The following is a 27,829-nucleotide window of genomic DNA, read 5'->3' as shown; positions in this document are numbered from 1 at the left end:
TGAAATCGAAACTGAGCCCCAAAACGCGTTATTGTTATTCAAATTCGTGTCTCATTTTTTCCCCATCGGATAATTCCGAAAAACTGGTTAGTAAGTCAGTGGGTAGATGGCATACAAAATGGGCTGTCGACGTTATACTCTTCTCGGCTTCTTAGCAATCTTAGCAATATTTTTGTTGCTAGCTAGCTTGCTAGCAACTAGCGTATGATAATAAAAATATTCGGCCTGGCTGAAACAAGCGTAGAGGTATCAAAAATCCAGTATTTGGTTTTTCTTGATTTTTTGTGGTTTTTTCGTTTATTTCATTTTTTTATTTAAATATACACATACAAATTAACGTAAAACTACAAAAAAGAGTGTAAACACAAGTTCGGATGTTGTGGCTTGCAGTTTTGAATATCTTTTGTTGGTCTCCGTGTCGAATTTCATTTTCATTTTCTTTTTCTTTTTCATTTTTGATTTAACGTAACCGTAACACAGCAAAGACTTGATCCTCGAAATCAGTCAAATAGAGAGTACGAGTACACTCGTAAAAGTCTTGCAATTCAAATTCAAATAGGCGATAATCGATCGAGTGAGTGTGTTGGGCTGGGCTAGGGCTTAGGGTTTGGTGTGATAGGTATGGGTTAAGTTTGGGTTAAGTTTGAGTTAAGGGCTGAGTTTGGGCTCAGAGGGCGTGGGGCTAAGATCGCTGACTTAGAAGAAACCATCGCCAGTGGGATCGCTGACCCATGGGTAGTTGTTGGGGCACCGGACGCAGGTCTGCAGGTTGATGGTCTCCCCGGGAACCTCCTTGGAGGTCAGCTTGCAGGTGTTGGGCACCCAGCAGGCGGGCTTGCCCTCCACCACGCACTTCTCCCTCCAGGGCTCGAAGTTCTTGACCTCGCTGATGGTGCGCGGGTTCTGCATCCACTGGATCACCTGGGTCATGGTCACGAAGTACACGTCGTTGTGGTTGGCCAGGATCTCGTCGATCCAGTAGAGGAAGGCGTCGAGGAACTCGGGGTTGTTCTTCAGCCAGGCGGCGTGGAAGTACAGACCCAAGGGAGCGCGGTTCTGGTCGTAGTGGCGGTCGAAGTTGTGGTTCAGGAAGTTGTAGAACTGGTCGCCGGTCAGGATGTTCGAGCAGGAGTCCACCATGGCGCAGCCGGGCAGGTACTCATCGTTAACGGGGTCCTCGCGACGGTCCAGCTCGTTCATCACCATCTCCCACACGGCGTGGGATCGGGTGGGGCAGCTCTGCAGGTTGCCGTGGCAGCGGTGGGGCATCCGGAAGTACATGGTGTAGGGCCACAGTGGCGGGTTCGACAGCGGCGCAGTGATGGTGGAGTCGTACAGGAAGGCCTGCTCCTCCATCATGGTGAACTGGTTGTTGCCGCCCACGCGCAGGTAGGGAGCGCGCACGCCCACCACCGAGTTGTCCGTGATGTTGGCGAACTTCTCCGTGATGATCCTCATGCCGGCCATCTCCTTGGCCCAGTCGTCCACGGTGGCGTTGGACCAGAAGCGCTCCTCGTCGTTGTGCGTGATCGAGTGCACGGCGATCTCGTGTCCCTTGCGGGCCGTCTCCTGCACCGCCGAGTAGTTGGTGTACTTGTGCGACACGAAGTAGGTGGCCTTGATGGAGCAGCCGTTGGGGTTCTTCCGGTCCTTGAATATCTCCTTGTACAGCTCGATGTTGTTGTTGTTGATGGCGTCGTCGAAGGTGATGGTGATCATCATGGGCACATCCTTGGCGGGCAGGTCGCCGGGGATCGAGGTGCCGTCCTCCGAGCAGAAGCAGTCGGGCAGGACGCACACGGCGGGATCGCAGGGCGGGGCACGGTTGGGATCGTTGTCGATATCTGCGGGGGGAAAACGGTACGAAACATGGGGTCAGGATGGGGTTTGTTAAACGGTACACTTGGAGAGAGTCTTCAAAGTAGGTGAATTGGAGGTAAAGTCTTGCAAGTAAGTAGGGTGTTTTATAGTTTTTGAGACACATATTTCATATGACTAGAGATATTATAAGAGCTTTTTAAAATATTTTTGATAGGTATGCCATACACTGTCGTAGAAAGCATATGAGTCTGACTTGGCTTATAATAATAATAAACTTAAGCTGACCAACAATTCCCTATTCCAATCGAATAACCAATCAACTATCGCTGCCGTTTCTTCGGCTTCATTAGCCACTGACAATTGGTATTCTGCCTGCGTTCACTTAGCCGGCAAAAGTTCACTTAACTTTTCATATAAATATTTAAGCAATTAGCCAACTGTGAGGTGGAAAAGCTTCGCAGGCAAGGGGTAAGGGAAGGGGTTGGTTCAATGAACCGAGGCGGTCTGGAAAAGCAATCAAGAGAGGTGGGAAAACCGAAACGCAAAGTGAATGGAAAATGTCTGCACAATCCGAGTTTTTCATAGGTATATGTTTCTTTCATTATTATTTGGATTTTTCTTGGCTTTGTTTTGAGCAATTTTCAAGTGTTGTTAATCAAGCGAAGCCGCTTTGAAATGCAGGGAGCGTTCGCTTATTAGCCCCACAACACAACTCGACACCACACCCATCCCCAAAATAAGCCGCCCGAGTACCGGCCACATGCAAATGATGGCCCATTGACTCGAGTGGTCCACTCAATTGGTAAGCCTTGCACTTGCCGGCTCGTCAAACGGATTCAATTGCGAAAGTTTCCAAAGATATTAGCCGCAATTATTGTTGCCGCTGTCTCATTTGGCATTTGGTTTTGGCCAAAGTGAAATGGCAGACACGGCATGTAAAGGCCAAAGCGTTTTGTCCATCAAGTTTTTCACTGTTTTCGTTTTTTTTGTTTTCCATTTTGCCGGTTCTGCCTCTTTGTTGACCTTTTCGTGCGATGGCTCCGCTTTCTTTCCCCCTTCCCCCTTCCTTCTTTCTCGCCAATATTCGCCAATAATCTGTCGTTAAAGTCGGCTGTTATGTCATCCCGGACCGGTTCAGCATTCGCTATTCACTCGGTATTCGATCGGTATTCACTCGGTGTATTCAGCAGATCCCCCGGCATTATTGGCCATTTTTAGGGCCGTGCTGTTGCTCGTTTTATTTATTTTTGCAGAGATTGACTGAGATTGCTGAATGTATGTGAGCTGGATCATTATTACCGAAGAGGAGGTTGCCAAGATTAAGATGGATTGCAGTCGAAATAATTGTGGGGAATTTTGTTTTGGCTGAGTTTCGTGGGATTTTTACGGACTTCCGAGAATCAGCCATGTTAAGCTGAATCTGTTCATTAATCAAACGTGTTGATTGGATTCTTGGAACACTTCTTCGCGAATCAAGTAGATATTTGTTTATCAATATGACACTATTTCAAAGGTCATATAAAAATAGATTTTCGAGAATCAGAAAATCATTATTCATTCAGCATTCAGTCAGCATCAGTCAGCATTCTTAATCTCGATGGAAGAGTTAGTAGAGCTATGTCCTCCATCGCTTTTGCCCAGCAAAACCTTTCCACCTCTCTATTTACCAACTTTTTCGGAGCACTTTCCTCGCTTCTTTGTCGCTGTTTTCAAAGGCTACGATGTATGACCAGTTAATCGCTCTTTTAATCGCCTGCCAGTTTGCCAGTTACTCCGGAGACGTGGGCTTCCTCATTGGGCCCAAAGGCGAAGTGGGCTAAGCCGGGACTGGAGTTATTCAATTGTTTACGATCGCGGGCTTTGGCGGGACTTTATGCTCGGCTGGGCATTTCAAAAGCAGGCAGAAGTGCAAATTTTCGCATTTCATAGGTAGAGGTGTATGTACATGTATCCATTGCGATCGCAATCGCAGGTGGATCTAACAGAAGCGAGGCTGCCTGATTTGTTTGGCATTTAATTGGCTGGTTGAGGCAGCGTTTATATGCCAGGTTAGCCAGCCACTTGGGAAATGTCGTTCGTGTCTGAAGAATTATGAGAGCAAACTTATGGTACTCGTACCAGCTGTTTGGACTTGCTATTGGTATTTTTATAAATTAGTTGCGGTTTGGCGCGGTCTGCTGTATCGATCTTTTGTTACTATGTTGTTATAGTGTATTATTATTTCGTATTTATGACTGTGTGTATTTATTTTTCGCTTTTGGCTTTGGCGAGCTTTGCGGCTTTTTGCAATTGCTAAAAATAACCGTGGCTCTTAAGCCGCTTATGTAAGGCTAATTTACACATGAATCGAACCACCTATGGAGAGGCATTTTGTTTTGCTTCGATTTGATTTCTATTAAGTCCAAGGTTAGCGCTATTACGAAGTTGCTAATTAATGATTTAATGTTTTCCATACATGCTTTATTTTCCCCTGTGAGCTGGCAACCAGCCGTGTCTGACATTTGATTCCATTTCACACTTGACATTTCCACCCAAAGATCGCTGTCCATTCGAGATCGGGATCGGAGTGCCAGTCGAGCTGGCTCAGCTGTGCCTGAGATCGGACGGAGCTAAGGGCTTTGCGATGAATAAGACCGGTTCGTGGGATCTGTGCTGCAGACGCGGTTCCGCTGCATGTGGGCGTCATTGGAGTCCCCAAACCCCTTCCAAAAATCAAGAAAACCCAAGCACAGACACTTGTGTACCGTTGTCAGTGCTTTCGAGAGTGCTTTCGGAGATTGAAGTGTCCCTCCTCCGCTGAGGCAATGCCCAAATGCCCAAATGCCGAAATGCCCGAATGTCAACCGGTTTTAAGGTGCGACTGGAATGACTAAAGAAATTTCGATAGGCGCTCGGCCAGAGAAAGACATGGGATTTGGATGTATCAAGAAGGGAAACATAACATCAATTGTCTATGTGCTGCTGGTATATGTTATTGGCATTATCTGACAAAGTGCCCTTTCTTGCTGTGCACCCATATCATAAGCCCCTTAGAGGCTTATATCATTTGAGCCGATGGAGTAATAACACTCAGCCTCGGGCTTTTGGGAAAGCCAATCCTACAAGTATAAACAACTCTTGGCGGCGGCTTACTTCTATTGACGCCCTCCTCACTTTTTGTGCTGAATCACACTGAATTATGGTTGTCAAATGTCAATTTAAAAATAAAATTAAAAGGTGCTCCAAATAATGTGAGCGAGTGATCACTGGCTTTGGGCTTTTGGCCCCGCATTATCCCCTATATGTGAGCAATTACTTTTGGTAATTCCATTTCATTGGTCCTTGGCAATAGTTGCCCTGCTTCCTAATTATTGCTATTTAAGTTTCGAGTTGTTCATAAATCATGCATAATTGCAGTTTAAATTACATCTTTTGTTGCTTCTACAAAAAAATTGGTTTTGCAACTAAACTGTTAAGTGCTTCGACTTTAAAATGCCAATGTTTTAAAGACAAGGAGCGCCTATATGCTATAAAAAAAACTTGCGATTCCAGTGAAACAAAACAGTGGTTCGAGGCACTTACCACAGGTGTTCTCATCGGATCCATCTGAGCAATCCTTCTCGCCGTTGCAGAAGAGTCCGCGCTCAATGCAGTTTCCATCGCCGCAGGCGAGGAATCCGTCCTGGCAGAGGGGCTCATCTGTGTGGAGCAGGGGCTTCACCCGGCGCTCCTTGTTCTTGGACTTGCAGTTCTTCACCGACTCCTTCCAGTCGCACGTCTGCTTCTCGATATCGAAGTACAGACCAGCAGGGCAACGGATGGCTTGCAGGCCCTGTTACAAAAAATATAAATGCGAAATGATAACATTAAGTATATTTCATAGGAACAGATTGGATTGGTAAATGTGGTAATCAGGTATTCATCAAAAGTGATGTATCTGCAATTATTTTACTTTGAGTAAAGTAAACACTTTCCATTTCAACTGCCAAACCAACATACATCGGTACTAGGCTATATGCTACCTAGGAGGAACTTACCGATGAGGTACATTGGATGACGTCGCGGCAGTTGTCGCCCTCGCCGGCCACCAGACGGAACCACTCGCCGGCGTCCTTGTCCTTGCAGAGCTCCTTCTCGAAGGACTCCTCCTTCTTGGTCTCCTCGGTGGTGGCCTGTCGCTTGAATCGCAGCAGCGGATCGCTGGCACTGGCTGCAAGTCGAAACGGGGGAAATGAAAATGAAAATGGATGCAGTTACTGGTGCAGTTGCTGTTGCTGTTGCAGTGGCAAAACCGGAAGAATTTCCACGGCGAATGTGGGCTGGGTTTGGTTTGCATTTGATTGGATTGGTTTGGGTTGGGTCCATGTCGCCATGGCCTGGCACTTCCTGTTACAAAAACACAGATACAGCGACAGAGATACAGATACAGATACGAGTGGATTTGGCCGGGCTTAGAGACATGGCATGCGGTCGGGCTGGTTGCTGGTGTGTTGGCCGAAAAAAAACACGTTTGGCATTATGAAATACGATGTCACCAGAGAACCGAGCGCAGAAACACCAATAAATGTCGGTGCAAAAACAAAACTGAAATCCGAAAAGCGAATTCAGAAACTAGCTGCGCCTGCGCTATAACTTTGACATTTTGCATCTCGCGACGCTTGGCAACAGCCGACCTGTCTCGCATTTTTCAAATCGGATTCGGATTCGCATTCGGATTTGAATCTGAATTTGAAGTGGAATATGAGGGAGTTGTCGCATTTGCATAACCGTTAATCGACGGGCAGCAACAAGACGGTGTTTATGCTGCGACTTTAATCATGATCGATGGCCTGCCTGTCAAAGTCAAGTGGGACTGGACTCGGACTGGGACTCATATTGAGTTTCAGAAAACTGCATTCACGGAGCTCAAATGTCAGCCTGAATGGGTTTCTCCGCGGCTCAAGGTAAACAATCGTTTGTCCCTTCGGAAAACGAAAGTTGTTTACTAACTAGTCACAGCTGGACGAGTCCTTTGCGTATATCAAGGTTACGCCACTCACATCTGCACTCGCATCTCGAAAACGGCTTTTCAATTTCCAGCCTTCTTGTTTCCGTTTTCTGTCAAGGCCGAACCGGTCGAGCAGTTTTAATTGATGTCTTGACAACTTCCGCCAGCCAAATGCAAATTGCAGTTCGATAATTAAAACTTATGACTACGGCGGCGAGCCATAAGATACAAATGTGCGTTTCATTTTAGACCTTACCTTCGTTAAAGGCCGCCAGAGCCAAAACGGCAAAAACCACGAACAGTTTTGCCATCTTTAGGTGGACTTGGGACTGGATCGATCGCTGGTATTTGCTGCACACTTTTTCAGAGTCTTATTTCGATGTTCGGTTCCTGGTAACACACTTTGGTAAAAACACTTCTTGGAGCGCAAGTCTTGTCCTTCCGATCGCTATCAAAGCTCCATTTACACTGTTTGCTACGATGCCGCGCACAATTTCTCGAACCCCTCTCTGACACCAAAGCCCCAGACGAAGTCAAAATTGCTTCTTTTATTACACGGCGGCGGCGGCGACGTCTCTTTCGAGCACCTGTGGTGGGTTTTGGAAAGCTCTCCTGGGGTGGCCCCCAATGCGATCCACAAGAGCTTTGAGCCACTGATTGCCGATCGCTGAACGCTGAACGCTGATCACTGGCAAGCCCGGCTTTTTGGCTTTCTGGTTTTCTGGCTTGCTGACTTTCTGGCCAATTGGCTTTGGGCCGGAATAGCTCTGTGAGTGTTTGTGTTGCACAAGTCTGGGTCCGATCGTGACCGGATCGTGGCTGAAAAGACGAGAGAAGTGCGGCACGTACGCGAGCACTCTTTTATATGCAAAATGGTGGCGGCTCTCGACTTGAAACTGCGATGAGGTGAGGTGAGAAGTGCAGCCGCCGTGATTGTGGATTGCAAGTGTGCGAAGTTTGGTGTGCCTGGCAAATGGCACCTATGCACTGGCCGTAATGGCGGATTCCAGAACGTCTGCGGGGCAACCAACTCTAGGGACTAGCCCTCTTCGTTTTGGGCAGGGTGTCGGATGTGTGTCAGGCCAAACGATCCATGTGGGTGTGCCCACTCAGCCACACTCAATTGCCAAAAATGCATTTTTAATCATCCTACATACATACATGAAGGTATTTTTGTTTGGTTATCTCACTAACTTCGGGTATACGAACTCTTTAGCGCATCTAGTTAAATAATAGTCCACAGTGCGTATGATTGATTTTAGAACACTTACTTGCTGTGTATATTCGTACGTTATACGCTCGTACGTTCTAAGGCTTATCGAAAAGGCTTATTTCAAATAGCATTTTTTGTTTGTTCCTCAGTCTGGTTTTCTTTGCAGCTTAGATAATAGGTAAGAGATGTCTTCTCGAAAATTGAATCTATTTTGGGTTAATAACTATGTGTTTTTATTCATATTATTAGCCATGTCAAGTAAAATATGTTTCTGACTAAAAAAACAAAGCACCTATGCATTCGTTATATTGAAATAAACCTAGATAGAGTGTTTCCAGTTCGCTTTGCTTAAACCAAGCCAAAAGAAAGATACATCTTCGATTTTTTCTTAATGTGACTAAGTAGTTCCTCTGAGTCGTCTGGTCGTTCCAATTTAAAAGCAGTTTTTTACCTGTAGCGACCTTGATCATTTTAAAGCCAAATTAAAGCCATTTATGGCCCACAGAGCGGTACGTCGTGGCTCGGCGACTGCCAGCTGACAGAGAGGCGTCTAAAGGCGTGACGAACTGCCACCAACTTGAGCGTTTGTTCAGCTTTTTTCAATTTTTTTTTTCATTTTTTCAGTTTCTTTCTGGTGGCTTTAACTCCAAAGTGTGCCAAAGTGCTTTGCCGAACGGGGGACCTTTCTGAATTGTCATTGTCTATTTTTGCCACTCTTGACATTTGCATAGAGGAGTAAGGCTGACTGCCAACTGGCCAGGTCTGTCAGTGCCTCTCGGCTCGAATTTCCAATTAAGATTAAGTAAAATAAGTCTTTGGCTTGTACGGTTTCCGCTTCAACGCAGACGCAGACGCATAGCATCTGCCTGATGAAACTTACGTCAATTGGAGAACCAGTTTTCCGTTTCGTTAAAATTTGTTCATCTCGTTTCGGCGAATTCTTGCAAAACATTCAATGAAATTCAGGCTTTAAACCGCAAAAATTTACGACCGGGCAAATTAATAAATGTCCAATTACTGGGAAACCATTTATTCCTTTCCCTTTTGTTGGGTTTTCTTTTCCACTCAAGTGCAACGCAATCGTCAGATTGTAGAAATGTTTCGCTTGGTTTCTTGACACTTGTCATCCTGATTGTTTTGGTGTATCCTCACCACACAAAATAACTTAAATAATACAGTCTTCCTGGTCAGTGGACTAAAACATTGCGCCATCTAAGAACAAAAAGGTATAGAAGGGTCGAAATACTCAGCAATCTTTCTCATTTATAGTGAGCCCTCAAATAATTATTGGTTACTAAACCACTAACTAACACCAACACTAACATGTCTTGTAACTATAAAGAGGAATGTTCAGATATTCGTTACTCAGTGGGACTGCGAACAAGAAGTTTCTAAACTTTAATAGAAATTGGAACAGGAAATATTAATTTGAGAAAAGCAAACTGGAAAAACATATCAACAAATTTGCGCTACGTCTATGTCTCTGAAATCTGCATGCTAAACCTCAACTTTGTGGCGTTTTTAGTTCCTGCGATCTCGACATTCATACAGAAGGATAGACAGACTTGGCTATTGATCACGATTATGATTATATATAGTCCTTATAGGGTCGGAACTGCTTTCCTCCAGCCGCTACATACATTTCAACAAATCTAGTATCTTTACCTAGTACGTTTTAACTCTACGAGTAACGGGTATAAAATGTACTTTCTAAAGATTCTTATATTTAAGGTTCTTTTTTTTTTTAAATAATCTGCCACTTAGGATACCCACAGTCCACAGTTTCGTAATCACACGAAATTCATTCACAACTCGAGTTCTATAAACAGTTTATTGGGTTTATGGTTTTTGGTTATAAATACAAAGTTTTCCTTGTACACATAAAATAATGTCACCTAATGTTTCCTTATCTATGGCTGCTCAAAATGACAAAAGTCGACAAAAATCGATGTTGTGTTATGCAGAACTAAACACTTTCTAAAATAACTATTTACTTAGGCTGCCTTTTTTTGTCGACCAGTGCAGTTTTATACAATGTGACTTCCAGATTTCTACGAAAACTTGATTCGGATGAATTCGTTCTTATGGAAGATCTTGATCAAGCCCATGTCGATATCCCTGACAAAAATAGCTCCCTCTATTATAATTTCCATTGTTCGCAAATTCTGGTTCCGCATTATATCACACACTTAATATCTTTCGTTACAAAAACGTATTTGCGGTTTTGTGGTTTCCCAACGCACGGCGTTGCTTGGTGCCCTTTCTTAGTTATTTGTCGGTTTCTACTTTCACAGAAATGGCATCAAATTCGCAATGTAAATTGGTATTTCTTTTTGGTCTAATATATTTTATAATTATTGTATTGTATAAGAAAAATGAGTTTTTGTCGAGTTATATTTCTGCAAGACGAATTAAAGCCATTTCTTTGAAAGTTAAAATCGGAACATGCCCGTTGATTGTGACCAGAGCAGCTGCTTTTGGAATTTCTTATAGGTACGTACGTTATGGTTTCTCTTATCTCGGTTCAAGTGCTTTGGCAAACTAACAAACTAATACAAAAAGCTAACAACAAGTTTGACTACACACAAAAAGCTGACAAAACAAAACAGAATGAAGACTCGCGGGTCAACATGGCGCACCCAGTTACTTCATAATACTAGAAAGGCTGGTGTAACCGCTGTTGGGCTGGGCGGGCTCCTGATGCCGACCACACCGTCCACAGCAGCAAACGCTCTTTACCACGTCCAGGAAGCTCGTCTGGTCGAAGTCGTCCAGGTCGGTCATGAAGACGCCGGAACTGATGTCCTCAGCAGTGCGGGTTCCGACAAATGCCTTGAGATCGGTAGTGGGAAAGCCATCTTTGTAATACGCCTTTATCGTATCGTAGGCATCCATTATGACGGCAATGAACAGCGACAGGACAACATAGATGTACAAGGATATGAACGAGTACAGGTAGATCTGGCAGAACCACCACAGCCAGGTGGCCTTGCTGGAAAGCGTGGCAAAGGTGGCAAACATATCATCACCATTTATCAACGCAAACAAGCACTCGGACGTTGTCGCCAACGAACGGAACTTCATGTGGTAGGGTCCCAAGATAAGCCAGCCGCAGAACACAAATCCAGCATAGATCAGCAAGGCGGCGATAAGGAAGCGAAGAATCTTTGGTGCTGCCTTTTTCAGCGTCAGTATCACAACGTTGTAGGTTTTAAAGAAGCCGAGGTAGCGCAGCACTCCAAACCAAACAAGCAGGTTACCGATTCCCAGGAAAAGAGAGCAGGTATCCCATTGGTCCACCACTAAGTACCTTCCCTCGATTTGCTCTTTCAAAGCCGATCCAATGATCAAAAGGACGTCATTGAAAATTATCATTATGTACCTGCGAAAGTAAAACCGTTATTATAGTCTGCAACCTTTCTGATCATTTTTGGGTTTACACTAGCTTAGCCTTGAACAATATTGGTAATACTTGTTCTGAAGATAGCCGGCGTTTTATGGCACAAAACAAAGGACTCACCAAAAATTAACGAATTCCAGTCGGCCATCAAAGCTCAGCTCCTTGCCGAAATGCGAACGGAAAAAATTTACAGTTGTACACCTCAGCAGGTATGCTCTCCACAAAGCCCTTGTACAGAGTGCAAAGGATAATGCACAGGTTAGTAGGACGAATATGTTGAGTACGCTTCGCAGCATGGAATCGAAATTGGCCTCTGATATAAAGTCCGTGGCGCCGTGACACTTGAGTCGCGTCGCCTCTGCATCAAGTGAGAGTAACATCTGCCCGTCGTGGTCTCGGTTGTTAAACATTATGGAAATGTCAAACCGAAAACAGTCAGGAGCAGAAAGAGGCCCGCCGTTTGCCTTAAAATTCACAGTCTTTATCTTGAACGTCAACTGTGCAGAGACAAGAGATGCAAAATTGACCTCCACACCGCGCTGTCTAAGGTAATTCTCCACCCCAATGGTGGTAACGTTCGGCGGTAGTCGTTCGCACACCTCGTCGATGTGGGGGTCGAAAATGTAGGACTCATTAAAACCGAATATGGTGCCCTCTCTATAGTTTTGCAGGCAAAGCTTTAGTGGCGGCATTGTGTTGTTGGGTGTCGGGTAGTCGTATGGTCCAATAGATCGGCTCACATTGGCGTATCCATCAACCGCATACTGCACCGTGTCGAAGAACTCTGATTTTAGGTAAAGGGCAAAGGGACCCACAGCTGGCGGATAACTTTCCACCTCCCTGGAAGAATCCCAGCCGCGCAGGAATAGATGCGAGAAGGCAAATCGGTTATCACCCGTGTAGTTGATGTGGTTATACCGCGAGTGGGCAAAAAGGCACAGTTGCATCGTCACCAGAAAGATTTTTACAATCTGAAAGTTAAATGGGTAAGTTTTGAAAAAATGTTCATATATACAATATGTAAAGGTTCTATTTGCCTTTGGACCCAGGCGACGGACCCTCTTTTGGTCGGAAATTTAGAGATCTAGAAGCCAATCTATAAATAAACGCCAAATTATGCTAGGGCATGCGTCAGACTATATTTATTGGGCATCTGCAGAAAATCGAATTCAGTTTTAGACCATAAATGACTAGTAGTGAAAACTGTGATAACATTTTCGCCTTAATCATTGTAAATCTCATGGTACCTAGCTCGAAAAAATCCCCCTAGCACCGATGTTTATCGCATATTAAATAACTTTTTAGGTTGTACGAGTGCGCACACACGCAGTATCTGGCCATAAAATTCTTGAATTTTCCCTTGCTTTGTTACGTATTGTGCTAACTATAGTTGAACCTTACAGATAAGGCATCGATAAGAGTGGAGAGGCTTAACAATGCAAGCAAAGTAATCAAGACTGTGTTGACTATACCCCATTTTACATGCTCGATATCTAGACAAACATTAAAGCTCGGAGAAGGCTGATTAAAGGCGTCTGTAAATTGAGGAAAATGTCTAAATAAGTGGTTCGGATGTGTCACCCGAGTTCCGCCCCCAAAGCCCGCGCATCACGCGACATCAATTAAACAGCATTTATCCAGATGAGAATTGCCAATGGAACCGGATATGAACTCACCTGAACGACGAACTTGTAGGGAAATTTTCGCTTGGCCTGCCACTTTTCGATAGGGTTCATGAAGAAGAACTGAAGCTTCCTGCGCATTCGCTCCTCCTGGTAAGATGCAGCCGAGGATCCGGGGAACTCGGGCTGCTCCTCTTGGCCATTCACGGAAGGTGGAGCAGTGCCACTGCCCGCGGATATAGGCATTGGCACCACCGGGGCCACCGGAGTGGACTGCAGCTGCACCTGGCGTCGCAGTATCCTGGTGTTCACATACTCCTCGTCGCTCTCCGGAGACTGCTGCTGTTGCTGCGCAGCCTCGTAGCTGTCCGTGCGGCGCTTGACGGCCGGAGCAGCCTGGGCTCCGGGACCGTAGCTCTGCATCTCGATGCGCTCCTCCTTCGTCGCGAGGTCAAGTCACCTGCGTTGTTGTTCTCCGTGCTAACTTTCTTCTGCCCGCCCAGTCGACATGCAAAAGAAGAATCCGCACAGGTGCAACAAGCAATCGGGGGAGGGGAAGTTAATATGTGTATTTTGCACTTAATACGCGACTCTTGCCAGCGAATTTAAATTAAATACTGGCCAAAAGACCACGAAAATTGCTTTGTTTTCAATTGGGCTAAACGATTATCGATGTTTACTCGATACCCTCGATTATTACAAATAGTGGGCAGCATCGATAGTTTCATGCAGACATCGATTATTATCACCGCTTAAGACCTGTTTAGAATGACGCGCGCCTCTACATTAGAAGTCAAATATATTTTTTCTTCCATCCAGTTATTGTTTTGTAATATTCAAGAAATATGATGATTTCTTATTTTTGTATTTTGAAATTTCTTCAAATGAAACCTCCGTATTTTTAATCTACCAAATTTTGTTGTTTCTAACATGATAGCTGCTAAAAACGCGGCTTTGATATTTTACATATTTGCTTACATCTAAAAGAGAACACTTATGTATACAGATGTCAATCTGTGTGTCACTAATGCTTAATTATTTGATAACAAGTAAGTTAAGCAAAAACTCTTAGCGAAACCAATAATTTTGTTGTTCAAAATCACAATTCATCACATGTATGAATTCGGCCATTTAATTTCAAATGTAAACACTGATAGGCCCACGAAGTCTTTTTTCCGTTTAACTGTTCCCAGTGCGTTAATATTGCAAAGAGTTCCAATCCTTCCTTCCAATCAATGGCTTAAGTTGCACATGCGAAGTTGCAGGGGAGAGTGATCCCTTATATATATTTAAGTTCTTTTTAATTACCCACGGCTTATGTAAGTGATGTTTGGCAATACATAAAGCCTTCCACTGTTCCCACTGCACGAAATATAAAAAAAATGTTTTAGAATAAGTTTTAATTGTTCCACTTCATAATGCATTCCCACAGGATTCACCCTTCTATTTACCATCTAATCCAACATTGTAAACCATTGAAGCATATCGGGACAAACAGATTTTTAATAGTTTCTCGTTTGTATTTATATATGGCAAATTTAACAAATTTTCATTTAAAAATATACATACATACATACATACAGCTAAAACACCACTCATCGGGCGCCTTTTCGCACTTCTCTGCTCACAATTTGCGTTCAATTAATTAAAATTATTATTTTAACTTTAGAGACTTAAATATTACGTACAATCACACGCACTTAACTACGTACTAGCAAAACACATTGATACATTACATTTTTCCACGCTTGTTTTGATTTTCAAATACATAAATTAACTAGTTTCTGTTTTAAGCATAATTTGTTTGCTGCAGCACATCGTGTATGGAAAGCAAAAAATTTCGATTACATTTACATAAAATATTTGATTTTGATTCTCCATTGTCGTATAAATATGTGTGTTGTGTTTATGTATTACATTTACAAACGTACATTTAGATGTGTGGGTGTGTGTTTATTTTACATAAAACAATAACTAGTCTGAAGACCTTGTGACTAGACGGTTTTTTCGGCTTCTCTAATATGTATGTATGTAGAGTTATAAAATATATGCTATGTATGATTCTCGCTTCAGCTTCTGCTCGCTTCTACTTCGGGATCGCAGGACTTTCCTCGAAAACATATAAAAATAGTTTGGAAACCCATAGGACACTTAGACTCCTGCAATGCCAGAGCGATCAAATAGTTAAGAACCGGCTGGTATATGTTTATAGGTGGATGACTTCCAACACAGACACACAATTCGTTTGATCCCTACAAACTACAATACATAAAACAAAGAAGTAAGCCAAAAGACGATCGCTTCCTGCTCGACTCGGTTCCTGAGTAACTTTTTCATCTCTCTCATCCGGCTTATTTAGCTCATCCTGGTCATCCTGCTCCTTCTTCCTTAGTTTCTACACTGCCTCCTTCTTATCTCTACACTATACTCTCACGATCCCGGGCTGCTGCTGATGCCGCCATATCCGTGAATCCGGTTCGTGCGCCGTGCACTCCGCTGGGCAGGATCCCCACTCTCCTAGCCTCACCGCTGCGCACGCCGTTGCCCTTGAATATGTTAGTCATCCAGTTAGTCAGCTTGCTCCCACCAGCCGATTTGGCTCCATGGTGCTGATTGGAGGAACCGCTGAAGAAGTCCAGACCTCCTGGGTGGCGGTTATCAATATCGGCGGCATAGCTCACGCTATTACCACCATGCCCACCGGGTCCATCCATGTGCTCCAGCGAGTGCCAGCGTTTGTTATGCGCCAGCATCTCCTCTGGCGGCACCGATAGCGATGCCTGACGTTGCAGCAAGGGCGACTCAAGATCATCCTCGACGTTTACTCCTCCATTGCAGTTGTTGTTCAGATGCTTGGCGCAGTTGCTCCCACCTCCATCTCTTCCTACTCCGCCTCCTGCTGACCTTCCTGTAGGAACTATGCTATTCTGAGCATTGGGAAAGCTGCCTGAATAGCGGAGAGCGGGCAGTTGACCGTTGTCGTGGCGCATCAGAAGGCCCAGCTCATCGTCGTAGCCATCGGTGGCATCCACCGGATTGGCGGTCATCTCATCATCCAAATCCAGCTGACTTGAATGCACTTCACCGTTGGGATTTCCACTGATCAGCGATACACCTGTGTCCAGCGATCGGGAATTGTTCTTGGACAACTTCGAGGGCGGTAACTTTACTCTATCGTGCCGTTTGCGCAGCTGCTGCATGGGCATGGGATCTAGGGAGCGTGACTCCCGCAACAGCGTGTCTGCGGAGTCATCTTCGTTGTCTCCCAGTTGGGGTAACTGGGCAGCACTGATAATCCTGTGCGGCCGCACCATGGCCAACGGCTTGTGTAGTGCATTGGGCTGACGCACTAATCCAGATCCAGATCCCGACACTCCTCCCGATCCCCCATCCATATCACAGTTAGTTTCGTTTGTTTCGGAATGATTCAGCGTGCTTAGCGAGGCCTGTGCGGATTCGAGGAGAGCTCCCCCCACGAAGTGTCCTGCGCCCAGCCCGTTGATGGAGGGTCGATCTCGTTCCCTGTCTCGTTTGCTGACCATGCGCGGTGATTCCCTCACAGATCCCTGGAGGCTATACGTTGATTCCCCATCCATCGCCCTGGGAACTGTGCTTTGGCGTCTTGATCCAGTGCCGCAGAAGTGCATGGCCTGGATGCTTGGCTGACGGGAGTCGGGATTCAGCTTTGGACTCTTTCGAGGACGACTAAACAGCGGCGGCGGCATATCCATCATGTCCACCAGCTTCTTCTGTATAGCATTCTCATTGGCTCCGGTTAGCCACCATGTTACCACCTCGCCCTTGCCCTTCATGTTGACCAGGCCACGTTTCTCGGTAATGTAGCCACCACCCAGTTTGTCCAGCGCCAACTTGCACTTATTGGAAATGTGAATCTTTAGTGCCTCCCCGTTGCTCTCCATCCGGGACGCTGTATTCACGGTGTCACCAAAGAGACAGTACCTTGGCATGGTAAGACCAACTACGCCAGCTACCACCGGACCCGTGTGCATCCCAATACGCAGCTTCAGCGTCTCGTTGGGACGATGGGCTATGCGGTGCTGCTTTACAGCGTGGAGCAGCTCCAGGGCCATCGAAGCTATTTCGCCAGCATGTCGATCTCCGTTTTTAATTGGCAGGCCCGAAACCTAAAGAATATATAAGGGAAAAGTGTGTGTTTTTATTAAGTCCCTTGAGTTAACTAGCATGAGTTATCTTACTTACCACCATATACGCATCTCCAATGGTTTCTACTTTGTACACATCATAGCCGCGTATGATGCGATCGAACACTGTGTAGAGATCATTCAAAAAGTTCACCACTTGTAGCGGTGTGCTCTCCGCCGACATTGCAGTAAAACCAACAATGTCGCTAAAATATATGGTGACCTAGGAATAGTAAGAAATGTAATATATAATATGTTAATGCTGACTAAGTTTCAGAACGAGACCGGAAGCGGAATTGGAATAATGTTCAACTTATAAACGTGCTTTAAGGATTTATGGGCGCAAGTAAAGCCAGAATTTGACTTACCAAATCATATGAAACCGGCTCGACGCCCTGACCCATGGTCAATTTTTCGGCCACCGACTGCGGCAGCATCCGATGCAAGAGATCCTCCGTTTTCATCTTTTCCTCGCACAAGAGACGCGTGCGCTCGGAGACAATGTCCTCCAAGTTGTTGGCATACTTCTCCATCATTTCCATCATTTGATCCATGATGTTCTTGGTTTTTCCACCACGCATCTTTTTCAAGCGATTGCTAAACGCAGTCAAGAATAGAATATTATGTACCAATGCTTTCACTCCGAAGTAAAATTATATTACCGTATGACACTGAATTCGGGCCGCTCTTCGGGATCTTCAGCCCAGCAATCCCTGATGCACGCCAGAACGTAATCCGGACAGGACTCGGCTTCTATGATGGACTCCACTTCTGGACGAAACGGATCCTCTCCCTTGAGCGGTAGCTTCTTGACATAGTCTACGATTTCCTTTGGTTCAAAGTTTATTTGTCCGAACGGACCCTTACGACTAAATATCTCGTACATGATGATGGCGAAGGCATAGACATCGCCCTTCTGGCTGCCGTGAATGTGATTCCGTAGCAGCTCTGGAGCACGCCAAAGTTGATCTGGAAATATGAAATAGTTGTCAAAAAGTTAGTTACTCTGTAAATGGGAATTTTTCCGCAAAACCTTACTTCGATAATGCTGATGCTCCCCGATGGATTCGTTTTCGGCACACTGCCGCAACTCGTGCAGCCCGAAATCCGTGACTTGGAGCATCCAACGCGACGTGACCACACAGTTTGAGGATTTAAGGTTACCATGATAGACAAGCTGAGAGTTGTGTATATAAATCATGCCCTGCAAGAAATTAAAATATTAAGTTGTAAAAAATCGTTACAGAAAAATTAAATTGTAGACTACTTAAACAGTGCTGTTAAGCACGCTTTCTTTTTGAAAAATTGTAATTCAATATACCTTTATGAGGTCGTGAATAAGCGAGGCGATGAAAAGATCGTCTAACTTAATGTCCTCGTTTTCTATGATGTCGTAAAGACTGCCTTTGGCACAGTAATCGGTGACTAGAAGAATGCGTGTTGGCTCCACGCTGGCGCCAATGAAGCTGTTGATGTTATCGTGACGCAGTTCGCGCAACAATCGCATCTCCTTCATGATCTCCCTGGAAATATCTCGCTTCCTGGGGAATTTCAACTCCTTGATACGAACCACGGCACCGCGGAGGCGACCCGTGGAGGTAACAAACTGGTTGGTCCAGCGGGAACCATAGCTCTGGGCACTCATCAAACTGACCTGTTGTGGAAAAACAATTCACTTATAAAGGTACAAGGATGATCACCGTATTGACTTACTTTGCTCGGTGAGGAGACTATTTCATTGCCAGAATAACCCTTTATTTCGTTTGGGTCGATCTTCCAGAGTAAACCCTCAATCTCCAACTCTATCTTCCACTTTCGATATATACTCATGGTGATTACACCTGAGCAGAAGAGCAGTACGCCCAAAACCACAGCGGCGACAGTGGACGTATAGTGGGTGTCGTCCTTCTTACAGAGTTCGTTAGCAAAACCACACATCGGTTCATCAACGGGCTTCTCACCGCCCGATGGCCAGTCTATAGAGCCATTGATGAGCTTGTACTCCTGTCGTATACAAAAAAAAAACGAATGATGAGTTAAATGGAATTGTGTGGGGAACGCAAGATAAGCGGTAACCAATTGAAAGAAAGGCAAACTAAAAAAGAGAAGACGACTCACTCACTGGATGTTCTTCGCCTTGATGAAAGTATGCTACAGGAACCATGTGATAGTTGCAGGGCATGTTGTTGGAATTATTCCACTTGTGGGGCTTGTAGGCCAGCACCGAAAAGTTACCCTCCGAATCGCCATACTGATCGATCTTAATTTTGGATCCAGTTATGCCTTTGGGTGGAACAAATTAAGTATTTTAGAGATATATTTTTTGATTATAATTATTCGGTAGTGGATAACTCACTCATGTAAGTACGGTTTTTGATTATGGTATCGATAACACGAGTTCCGTTGCTGGCCACCTCGAAGATCACCTCGTCGGTCAAAACTCGTGTCTCCTCCCGCAGCATTTTGTCCACAGCCCAGGAATACAGCTTTACCGAATCGTACAGGTACGCGGCATAGATCGATATGAACTAATCAGAAATGAAAAAAACAGGTGGAATTAGTATCAGCTGGGTTGACCCACCTCATGGTGCACTTACCTTGGTAAAATTACTCTCTACAAACAGCCTGGGAATTTCTAAATTGAACGGCGGCTTTGAGCTGTACTTTTGCACTTGTTTAGTAAACTGTATGTAGTCCTTTGTGGGAGGCGTGGATGCCACGACGAGAAGACTGCGGGCCATTTGATTAAAGTTTTCCGTGCTATGGCAACTGGACATCAAAGTGATTTGATCCACTCTACGCAAGTACTTTTCTGCCTCCCTGGAAAACAAGTTCAAAGAGGAATTTTTTTAGCTGCTGGACAAAAAGGTGTTTATCTAAATCAAGTACCTCTCGGAATAGACCATCATGTCGACAAAGATCACCATATACTCGCCACGAGCAAACAGGCCAGCGGTCTCCATGGAGCTCATAAAGTCCACCAGACTATTGGCTCCCCCCAGAAATACGTAGATTCGTGTGCGGTTCATGGTGTTTTGCACCAGCTGTGTGCGTAAAACATAAACTCATGTAAATTATATTACACTTCGCTTACATTTCAATCAGTTCTCACCTGATACCAATACCCAGAACGACAGCAGTCCAGCATATGATCACAGCACTTGACGCGATTATCCATAAACGACTGCTTGTGGTTGATGGTCATGTTCCGCTTGGTGGCCTGATCTTTCAGCAGATCTGCCACAGGACCCCACACATCCTCGTACAGAATGGAGAATTTATTCCACGCATAATATCGCAGGAGGGCAAGCAGCGACTTAACGACCTGAAAAATACGAAATGCAGAGTGTGCATCAAGGAAAATGTCAAAGGATTAAGAGTTGGATATGCGGAGCCAGCACACAAATCGACGGCTTTTGTTTAGCTACGACATGGGACTGCATTCTAGGGGAACACTAGGTGAACCACAACTGCGAGTACTTGAAATACTTTACCGTCTACGATGAATGCGGTAAATGGATTTTTCCATTGCCTCGGTACAATATGTCATACAAAATTATGAAATACATAAGTTTTTCAAACCCTACCATTACCACAAAAAACATGTACTACATAACACTATTTTCCTCTGGTTTCTGTGTAGTTACCCTTACCTAACATATGTATGAATAATAAAAGTAAGTTAATCTCATTATTTTGTGTTCTACTACCCATTTCCTCTGGCAAAACATTGCATTTCTCTTAGCTTGCGGGCATTCGTTTGCTTCTTTTGTCTTCCTCTTTTTGTCGTTTCCTGTCCCCGGTTTGAGGATAATCCGAGGCTAAATGGCTGTACCTGTCGAGTCTTAAAGCCACCGCAAGGAACGCCGCCCGACCACTGCACTCCACTCCACGACCCACCCATCCACCTGTTGCTCCCGGCTCTTGCTCACCTGTGTATCTGGCGGCTCAGTGCGGGCGAATGTCGGTATGGCGGATGCACGGTACTCTGCACATTTCTGTAGAAGAGAGGAAAGCGAAAAAATAAGAAAACAAAATGGGAACTTCGCTTGCATGAAAAATGTGGTGCGTGAAATTGTCTGCTGCCGCAGCGGGGCGCCATAAGTCATGCGCTTGAAATACATACGTAGGAAATCATTGGAATGTTTCGACTCTGCGAGACGATGGCCTCCACATAGCAAGGTCCTTCCGGCCCAAAAATAGTGGCGATGCCATCGCATATCATCTCGGTGATGGCCTTGGTGGCCAGTACCGTGTCCCCCTTGGTGTCATTCCAGCGCAGATCCAGGTACACATTTGGCAGAAGATTGGGATCTTTGTTGACCTGTATCCGGAAGGAAAATGAAAAGCTTTCAATTACGAGGCACACTTCTATCTAAGAAAAGGAAAAACTTGGGAGTCACAGATTGAACTTTCAGCGATATTAAGCAAAGAGCCTTGAAAACGCATTTGAACATTTGCAGGAAGTAGTATATAAGGAGCAAATATTGCTTCAATTTTATATATTTCTGCATATATTTTTGTTAATCTACTATTAATTTCTTAAGAACAGTATGTACTGACAAAAGGGGAAAAAACATATCTCTAAACAATTCTTCTTTCAAAACTAAATGTTTCACCTCGTTAAGTATTATTATTATTATTATTATACAAATATTGAGCAGATTATGAATAAATCTTTTCCGATCTACAATATTTAATATCTTTTTGTCCAATTAGTATGCATCACAAGTGCAACTTACAACTAAATCTAAGCCTGCACTTACCTCATCCAGGGCCATAGTCAGGGCACCGGAAATGGCCAGTCCCTGACGCGTCTTGAGATCGCCAGTGAGGGCCGTTAGGTAGCCGACTGTGAGGACAGTGCGATGATTGCTACAGTCGCGTACTGCCACCGACAGCAAGAGTAGTAGATTAAAGGGCCAACGCGTCATGGCCCCTTAGGCCGGGGCCGTTCAGCGCGACGCCTATGGGTTCCAACGGATTCTCACACTGCAATGAACGGAGAAGAAGGATCAGTTGAGAGCAGGACCAGAAGAGGCACAAGCACAAGCACAGGCACAGGAATAGGAACATGACCAGGACCGAAGCAAAGCTAAGTGAGGATGCAATTGAAACTGCCAAGGACCCCTTTGCATAATAAAAATGCATGTTTGACAAAGGCAAACACAAATAGAAAACAGCATGCTGAACGCATTTCAGACACTTGGCTTGATTCAGACGAAAGAGCTGCAAGGCAGAGAAGCTGGAAAGCAGCAGACCGACTGTCCAGAACACAGAGAATAAATGATGTCAGGATATATTATTAAAGCCTCTGAAATACATATAATTATTAAAAATCACTTTTGAGTCCGTACAAAATATCTATAAAAATGTAATAAACTATAGCAATTCAATTATATGCTTTTGAGTAAACACAAAAAAAAGTTAAGGATGAAGCAAGGCGAACATTTTTCTCGGTTTATCAATAAGCTGGAGCTGCTGAGTGTCGGAAAGGACGCAAAGCGAAATGACGTTGGGTGTCCTCCACCAGGCAACAGGATGCCAAGCAAGTGCCCACGCAGGGAAATGTCAAATGTTGGAATGGCCAACATCAATATCGTTGACCACTCACTCGTCAGCAGCCGAAACGAGCTTAGGAATTTTTTAATTAGTCTGTTCAGTTCAGTTCTTCGCCATGGGAATTAGGAGCGAATCACTGATAAGTAGCTTACTGCAGAGGCCTCTTTCGGCCAGGAATGCCATATATCCTCAGGAATGAAGGCCTGTAATGCGGAGCGCACAGCTTGTTATTATTAATTATGCATGCGTTGATTTTGCCATTATGCAATTTCGTTTGAGGCATTAAATATATATCGCTGGCGATTTTGTTTCAGATATTTGTTTGTTATTATCCCTGCCCACGCGAACACCACCCCCATCCACTTTCCCCACAGCATTGTCCTGATTGTTTGCGCTAAAGTGAAAGCTTATTCCATGGGATTGGATTACTCAACTGTTCGGTCGGATAATGGCGTTCATCCTTGTTTGTTTTTTTTTCAACAGGCTCACGTGTAAGTTTAATTAAAAGAATAAAGGAAATGCGAAAGCCAGTATGAAACGGAATATAGGGCAACAATCTGATTGTAATACTGAAATTTAATTCTGTTAAATTAAGAGGGGTTGCCGCAAACCAATAGGACATCGGCTGATAAGCGAACATTAAAATCTCCATCATTAAAATAAATAGAAAAATAATTTATATCAATGTATGTTGATATAAGTATCTCTGAATGTCTTTATTAATAATAGGTCAGAAAAAAAGCGATTCCAGCGAACTTTAATTCAAAACTAAAGTCAAAAAACACATTAAAGCCACACAACTAAAATATGTGCATATATCTTTAAGAAATGATTAGAGCCGTTGGAAAATGACTCACTGCATTCCATGTCTAAATCCTTCATGAAATTTCCTGATAATTTCGACCGAAAGTATTAGAGGAATTAAGAATGTTGCCACTTAGACGGGTAATCTTTAGAGCACCCCAATCTCAATCAACAACAATCGACGAAATGCTCACACAGCCATAAATTTGCATTTTCGACACACTTCGCATACCATATATGTTTTCTTAAGCTGTATATTCATCAATGTTGCAATTTAAAATTAGAACTACTTGGCCGGGCTAGCTAAATTTCGGCGCCACTGATAAATATTTGCGCACCATTTTGACACAATGCGAAACGCGCTTCCAAGAATTGGACTTAAATACAGTTATGTGTGGCTAAAGCGGAAATAGTCTCTCGCAGAATGATGATTAAGAGATATGCCTATTTAATACGTAGATTGTTCTATGTATTTCATTATTTAAGTGGAGAAATACTTAAGCCTGTGCTGTTATCATGGAATGGAATCATCCATCTGCTGCGATGGAGTAGACTCGGAGTTCAATGGATGCTGTGCCACATATCGGAGTAAATCAAACCTTATTCAATCTTTAAAAATCTCTGCCACTTAAACATAATTATTTGTAGAAATAATTAAATATTGGCACATTTTAAAGGGTTGGAAAATGAAGCCTGAACTAGAACTATTTTAAATGGAAAAAATAAATTCAAGGACCCAGCATACTTAACGTTCAGACCGTATCAGTACCTTTTAAAATTGCGTCAAATACGCACTCATTTTCATAATCAGATCCCCGTAGGTCTCCAATCTCACATCATGTTCGTTATTTGTCAGCTGTTGGTCTAGAAATTTTTTGTCTTTCCGACTCGAAAGTTTTCACCTTTACCCGTCGAACGCTCCTCCGGCAAAAGACACTCAAAATTCAATGTTTGCTTGAAATCCAAAACCCGTGCTTAGAGCGTAGAAGAGTGCAGAGGAGTTGCCGCAATCCTGAGTTCGATCCCGATTCCGAGGACAAAGTGCTGCTGACGGGATCGATTCCCAGATCCCCAAATAATCCATCTCCATCCCCACACGTGCGCCTTAAAGCCGAGGGGTGGTCGCACTCGTAAACTATGTGACAGCGGCACTTCGGAGACAGCGCCAGGGCCGGGTTTACCACTGGGTCTCCGGAGCACCAGGATCCGGAAACGCAACCTCAGATTAGGACGTCGCAGTACACAGGATCCGAGGAGGAAGAACCGATCCCCGGGCGATAAAAAACCCGGCGCCATGGCCATTCACGAGCAGATCGACAACCTAAACATCTGGTGGTTCCCGCGCGACTTCTGTCAATCTCGATTCGGAGAGTACCAGCAGAGCGGTACCAATTCCTGCACCCTCATTTCCCTGATTCTGGCCGACAAAGTGGCCAAGGCGGAGAGATTCTATCACAGGGTTTCTGATCTGCCGTTGCGGGGATGGGAGCTATTCGGTAACGCCATTAACGACGGGAACAACGTCTACCACAATGTGATTACAACTAACACGCCGCACTCCAGGAATCTTAACCTCAACATTCCGGATGCGATCGCCGCCATTCGGTCGCAGCACAAGATGAACTTCCGGCTGGAGGAGTGGTTCTACACGCACATGGAGGCCGATCCCAGCAGTCCCATGTACAACCGGAACGTGGCCGTGCAGCTGTCGCGGATTTTTCAGATCACGTTGCAGGTGTTCCAGCAGGCCAGCGTGAGGGACAATATGCCCACGAACCTCTTCGCGGCCATCATTGCGGACAGTCGAACGGTGATGGTGACCTTCGATTTCCGGGCTTCGATCGTCGCCCTCTTCGACTCCCATCAACACGGCCGGGATGCGGGCGCCGTCTTCGCCCAGTGCACGCTCCAGAGCATGGACGACTTGCTCTTCTGGTTCATCAGCATGTTACACAACGTCTACTCCAGCCGGCCCTCACTCTTCGAAATCTCCTTCCTTAGTTCTCAACCGGGGGTGGCCAAGCGCATCCCGCCGGCCATCAAAAAGATCGCGGGAGACCTGAAGAAGCCGGCTAAGATGAACATCCCCCGGCCATCGCATTGATCATATGGGCCGGTTCACTTGCACCTTACTTACATTCAAGGACGTCGATCTAGGCACGGGCCAACATTTCGGAACCCATTTCTGGGACTATTTACGGTCTAAATCTCAAGTTTACTATAGCCAAATTTGTGTTTTAAGCGTTTAGAAATTTAATTCAAAATTCTTAGTTGACCATTAACTAATAAATAACGAACGCCAATTTATTTTGTTTCCTTAAGACAGATTTAGCTAGATAGTAAATCTATCCGTAATCTACAGTAATGTATTGAACTAAAATGTATGAATATAAATTGCTATACTCATTGCTTGTAGAGTAAATGGGTATAAACGATTGGTTGAAAAGTATAGATCAGGTAGAAGGAAAGGCACCAACCCTACAAAGTAAATTTTTACTTATAATCAATATTCGATTCAATCGCTCCATCTCCGTCTGTCTGTCTGTCCGTAAAATCATCGATATCTCAAAAACTATAAAAATGAGCAAGAAATAAGCATGCAGGCAAAACCCTGCAGAGAGAGGGTAGTAACTTCTTGGCCGTAAATATGTCAGGATCCTGCGAATCACTAACCGCCGCTAGGTGACTCTCGTGTGCACATCTCTATCTTATCCATCTTATCAACAAGTATCCAATAGTCGAGGAAGAAGACAGTAGCGTCGTGTCTCTGTCATTTAATTAAAAGTTGCTTTAAAAAGCTGCCAGCACGAAGTTAATCGTCGGATTTAAGGAAAGAACATAAGACACTTTTGCAAGTCACTTTATCAACTTTCAATTTGCCAAGTGCCGCGTTTTCAGTCTAAAATTCCAATACGCAATTGTACTTTACCCCTCACTTTTGCGCAGCTGGTCATGTACATGTGAGCGGGTGAAAAATTAAACTCCTAATTAACGCTGAACTAAATAATGATATTAAAAATTATTTAAGTGTGAGCACGTATTTACCGTTCTGTTGATATTTGCCCATTTTCTATTCCTCTTACCTAATTACACTTGAGTAAACAATTAGTTCGGGAGAGCCGAACATCTGCGTGGGGGATTTTATACTTATGTTGCTGTGGGCTGTTTGCTTTTGGCCTCCCTGCTAACCGAAAATCGAGTGGCTTTAATAACAAAAGCGCAAAAGTTAAAGTTTAACTTTGTAACGGGAATCGAGTGGGTATGCGGTGCGCGTGTGGCTCTGCCGTATTTTTCTCGACTTCTAATCAAAATGAGTTAAATAAACACATAACGTAACCTATTAAGAACTTAGTACGTGACAACAATTTAAATATTTATAAAGTAAACAGAGAGTGCGAGAGAGAGATAGAGAGGAGAGAAGAGAAGAGAGGCGGAGCTTCTAAAAATAGAATCACATATCAAAGAAAATATGAGAAACAAATCGAAAACAGAGTCGCAAGACGTGATAAAACGTTTAACGTTAAATGTGAGAAGCAGCCGGAGAGGCCAAAACAGAGAAATAGAGAAAATGAGAGAGGAAATCGTAGGGAGAGAACGTGCAACTGAGTTGTAATCAAAAAATAAAGAGCTACAAGTTGTGTAATGTGAAAATACAAAAATCGCGTAGCCGCAACGTGGGTCGCAGTTAACATGATGCTCTCTTTTTCTCTGGCTCTCTGGCTGCCTCCATCTCGCTCACTGCACCCATCCTCTCTGTCGCACAGCGCAACAAGTTGCAGTGGGATTTTTTTGTAGGGGCGGGGAATCGTCTTTATTGCACTTTTCAGACGAAGTTGTTTGCTGCTGCACGTGTGTATACACATACTAACATACAAATTGTCTGGTTGTCTAAAAATAAAACCTGCATACTAAAAATAGAAACCAGACGCGAACACGACAATCCATTGGCCGTTGGATAAACCAACACGACATTACATTGCACATATTTCGACAAACAAACAACACCAAGGGGGCTGCCCGCAGGCAAGTGGGGGAAGTGGCGATGTTCGAGGAACCAAAAATCTGGGGGTTTCCCAGGGGGGTCATATATAAACACAAACATCACGCACCATCACAATGTGCGTGCCTCTGCCGCCGACAATTGTCATCGAGTACACTCATTGACTCACTGCCGGGTTTAAAGTCCTACAGCACACGCCTTACCATGCCTCTCATACCATACCATATCATATACCCCAGCGCCATTCTCAGTTTCACTTCCAATTCAATCTCGCATCT

The 27,829-nt window shown here is 44.4% G+C and overlaps 4 protein-coding genes across 9 annotated transcripts in view; 1 reads left to right on the top strand and 3 right to left on the bottom strand.

Annotated features, from left to right (window-relative positions):
- Positions 1-466: 466 nt before the first annotated feature.
- On the bottom strand, positions 467-8,191 carry LOC6534903 (chitin deacetylase 1). The gene is made up of 4 exons (XM_002095538.3): positions 7,044-8,191; positions 5,838-6,010; positions 5,383-5,632; positions 467-1,844 (listed from the first exon to the last, which is right to left on the bottom strand). The coding sequence occupies exons 1-4, from the start codon at positions 7,096-7,098 to the stop codon at positions 697-699; spliced, it is 1,626 nt and encodes a 541-aa protein (XP_002095574.2). The 5' UTR covers positions 7,099-8,191; the 3' UTR covers positions 467-696.
- Positions 8,192-9,812: 1,621 nt separating this feature from the next.
- LOC26535030 (mucolipin-3) lies at positions 9,813-13,696 on the bottom strand. Its single transcript, XM_015189549.2, has 3 exons — positions 13,077-13,696; positions 11,521-12,371; positions 9,813-11,382 (listed from the first exon to the last, which is right to left on the bottom strand). Exons 1-3 carry the CDS (start codon positions 13,443-13,445, stop codon positions 10,644-10,646), a joined length of 1,959 nt encoding a protein of 652 aa, XP_015045035.1. The 5' UTR covers positions 13,446-13,696; the 3' UTR covers positions 9,813-10,643.
- An 809-nt stretch (positions 13,697-14,505) lies between these two features.
- LOC6534902 (receptor-type guanylate cyclase Gyc76C) overlaps positions 14,506-27,829 on the bottom strand; it is a 55,737-nt gene continuing 42,413 nt past the window's right edge. For 4 of the 5 annotated variants that reach the window (XM_015195431.3, XM_002095537.4, XM_039374802.2 and 1 more), the window contains 15 exons: positions 21,952-22,177; positions 21,312-21,509; positions 21,118-21,183; positions 20,298-20,510; positions 20,075-20,229; positions 19,783-20,005; positions 19,542-19,713; positions 19,308-19,468; positions 18,899-19,189; positions 18,507-18,839; positions 18,224-18,389; positions 17,848-18,154; positions 17,554-17,782; positions 17,244-17,408; positions 14,506-17,167 (listed from right to left, as the gene is read on the bottom strand). In XM_015195431.3, coding sequence (XP_015050917.1) covers positions 15,440-17,167; positions 17,244-17,408; positions 17,554-17,782; positions 17,848-18,154; positions 18,224-18,389; positions 18,507-18,839; positions 18,899-19,189; positions 19,308-19,468; positions 19,542-19,713; positions 19,783-20,005; positions 20,075-20,229; positions 20,298-20,510; positions 21,118-21,183; positions 21,312-21,509; positions 21,952-22,119 — 4,575 coding nt within the window. In that variant the 5' untranslated portion in view covers positions 22,120-22,177 and the 3' untranslated portion in view covers positions 14,506-15,439. Of the gene's footprint in view, positions 17,168-17,243; positions 17,409-17,553; positions 17,783-17,847; positions 18,155-18,223; positions 18,390-18,506; positions 18,840-18,898; positions 19,190-19,303; positions 19,469-19,541; positions 19,714-19,782; positions 20,006-20,074; positions 20,230-20,297; positions 20,511-21,117; positions 21,184-21,311; positions 21,510-21,951; positions 22,178-27,829 lie in introns of those variants that run through there. The other variant, XM_015195430.3, reaches the window with a different exon arrangement.
- Positions 24,328-25,854, top strand: LOC6539709. Of its 2 annotated transcripts, XM_015189547.2 has the most exons (2): positions 24,934-25,047; positions 25,115-25,854. In XM_015189547.2, exons 1-2 carry the CDS (start codon positions 25,034-25,036, stop codon positions 25,653-25,655), a joined length of 555 nt encoding a protein of 184 aa, XP_015045033.1. In that variant the 5' UTR covers positions 24,934-25,033; the 3' UTR covers positions 25,656-25,854. The 2 variants fall into 2 exon arrangements, with proteins under 2 accessions (XP_002086594.1, XP_015045033.1); XM_002086558.4 differs by having other exon boundaries at positions 24,328-25,854.

Source organism: Drosophila yakuba, chromosome 3L (genome assembly GCF_016746365.2).
Source record: "Drosophila yakuba strain Tai18E2 chromosome 3L, Prin_Dyak_Tai18E2_2.1, whole genome shotgun sequence".
Lineage (NCBI taxonomy): Eukaryota > Metazoa > Arthropoda > Insecta > Diptera > Drosophilidae > Drosophila > Drosophila yakuba.
Note: the sequence above shows the minus strand (reverse complement) of the source record. Positions and strands in the feature narration are given on the sequence as shown.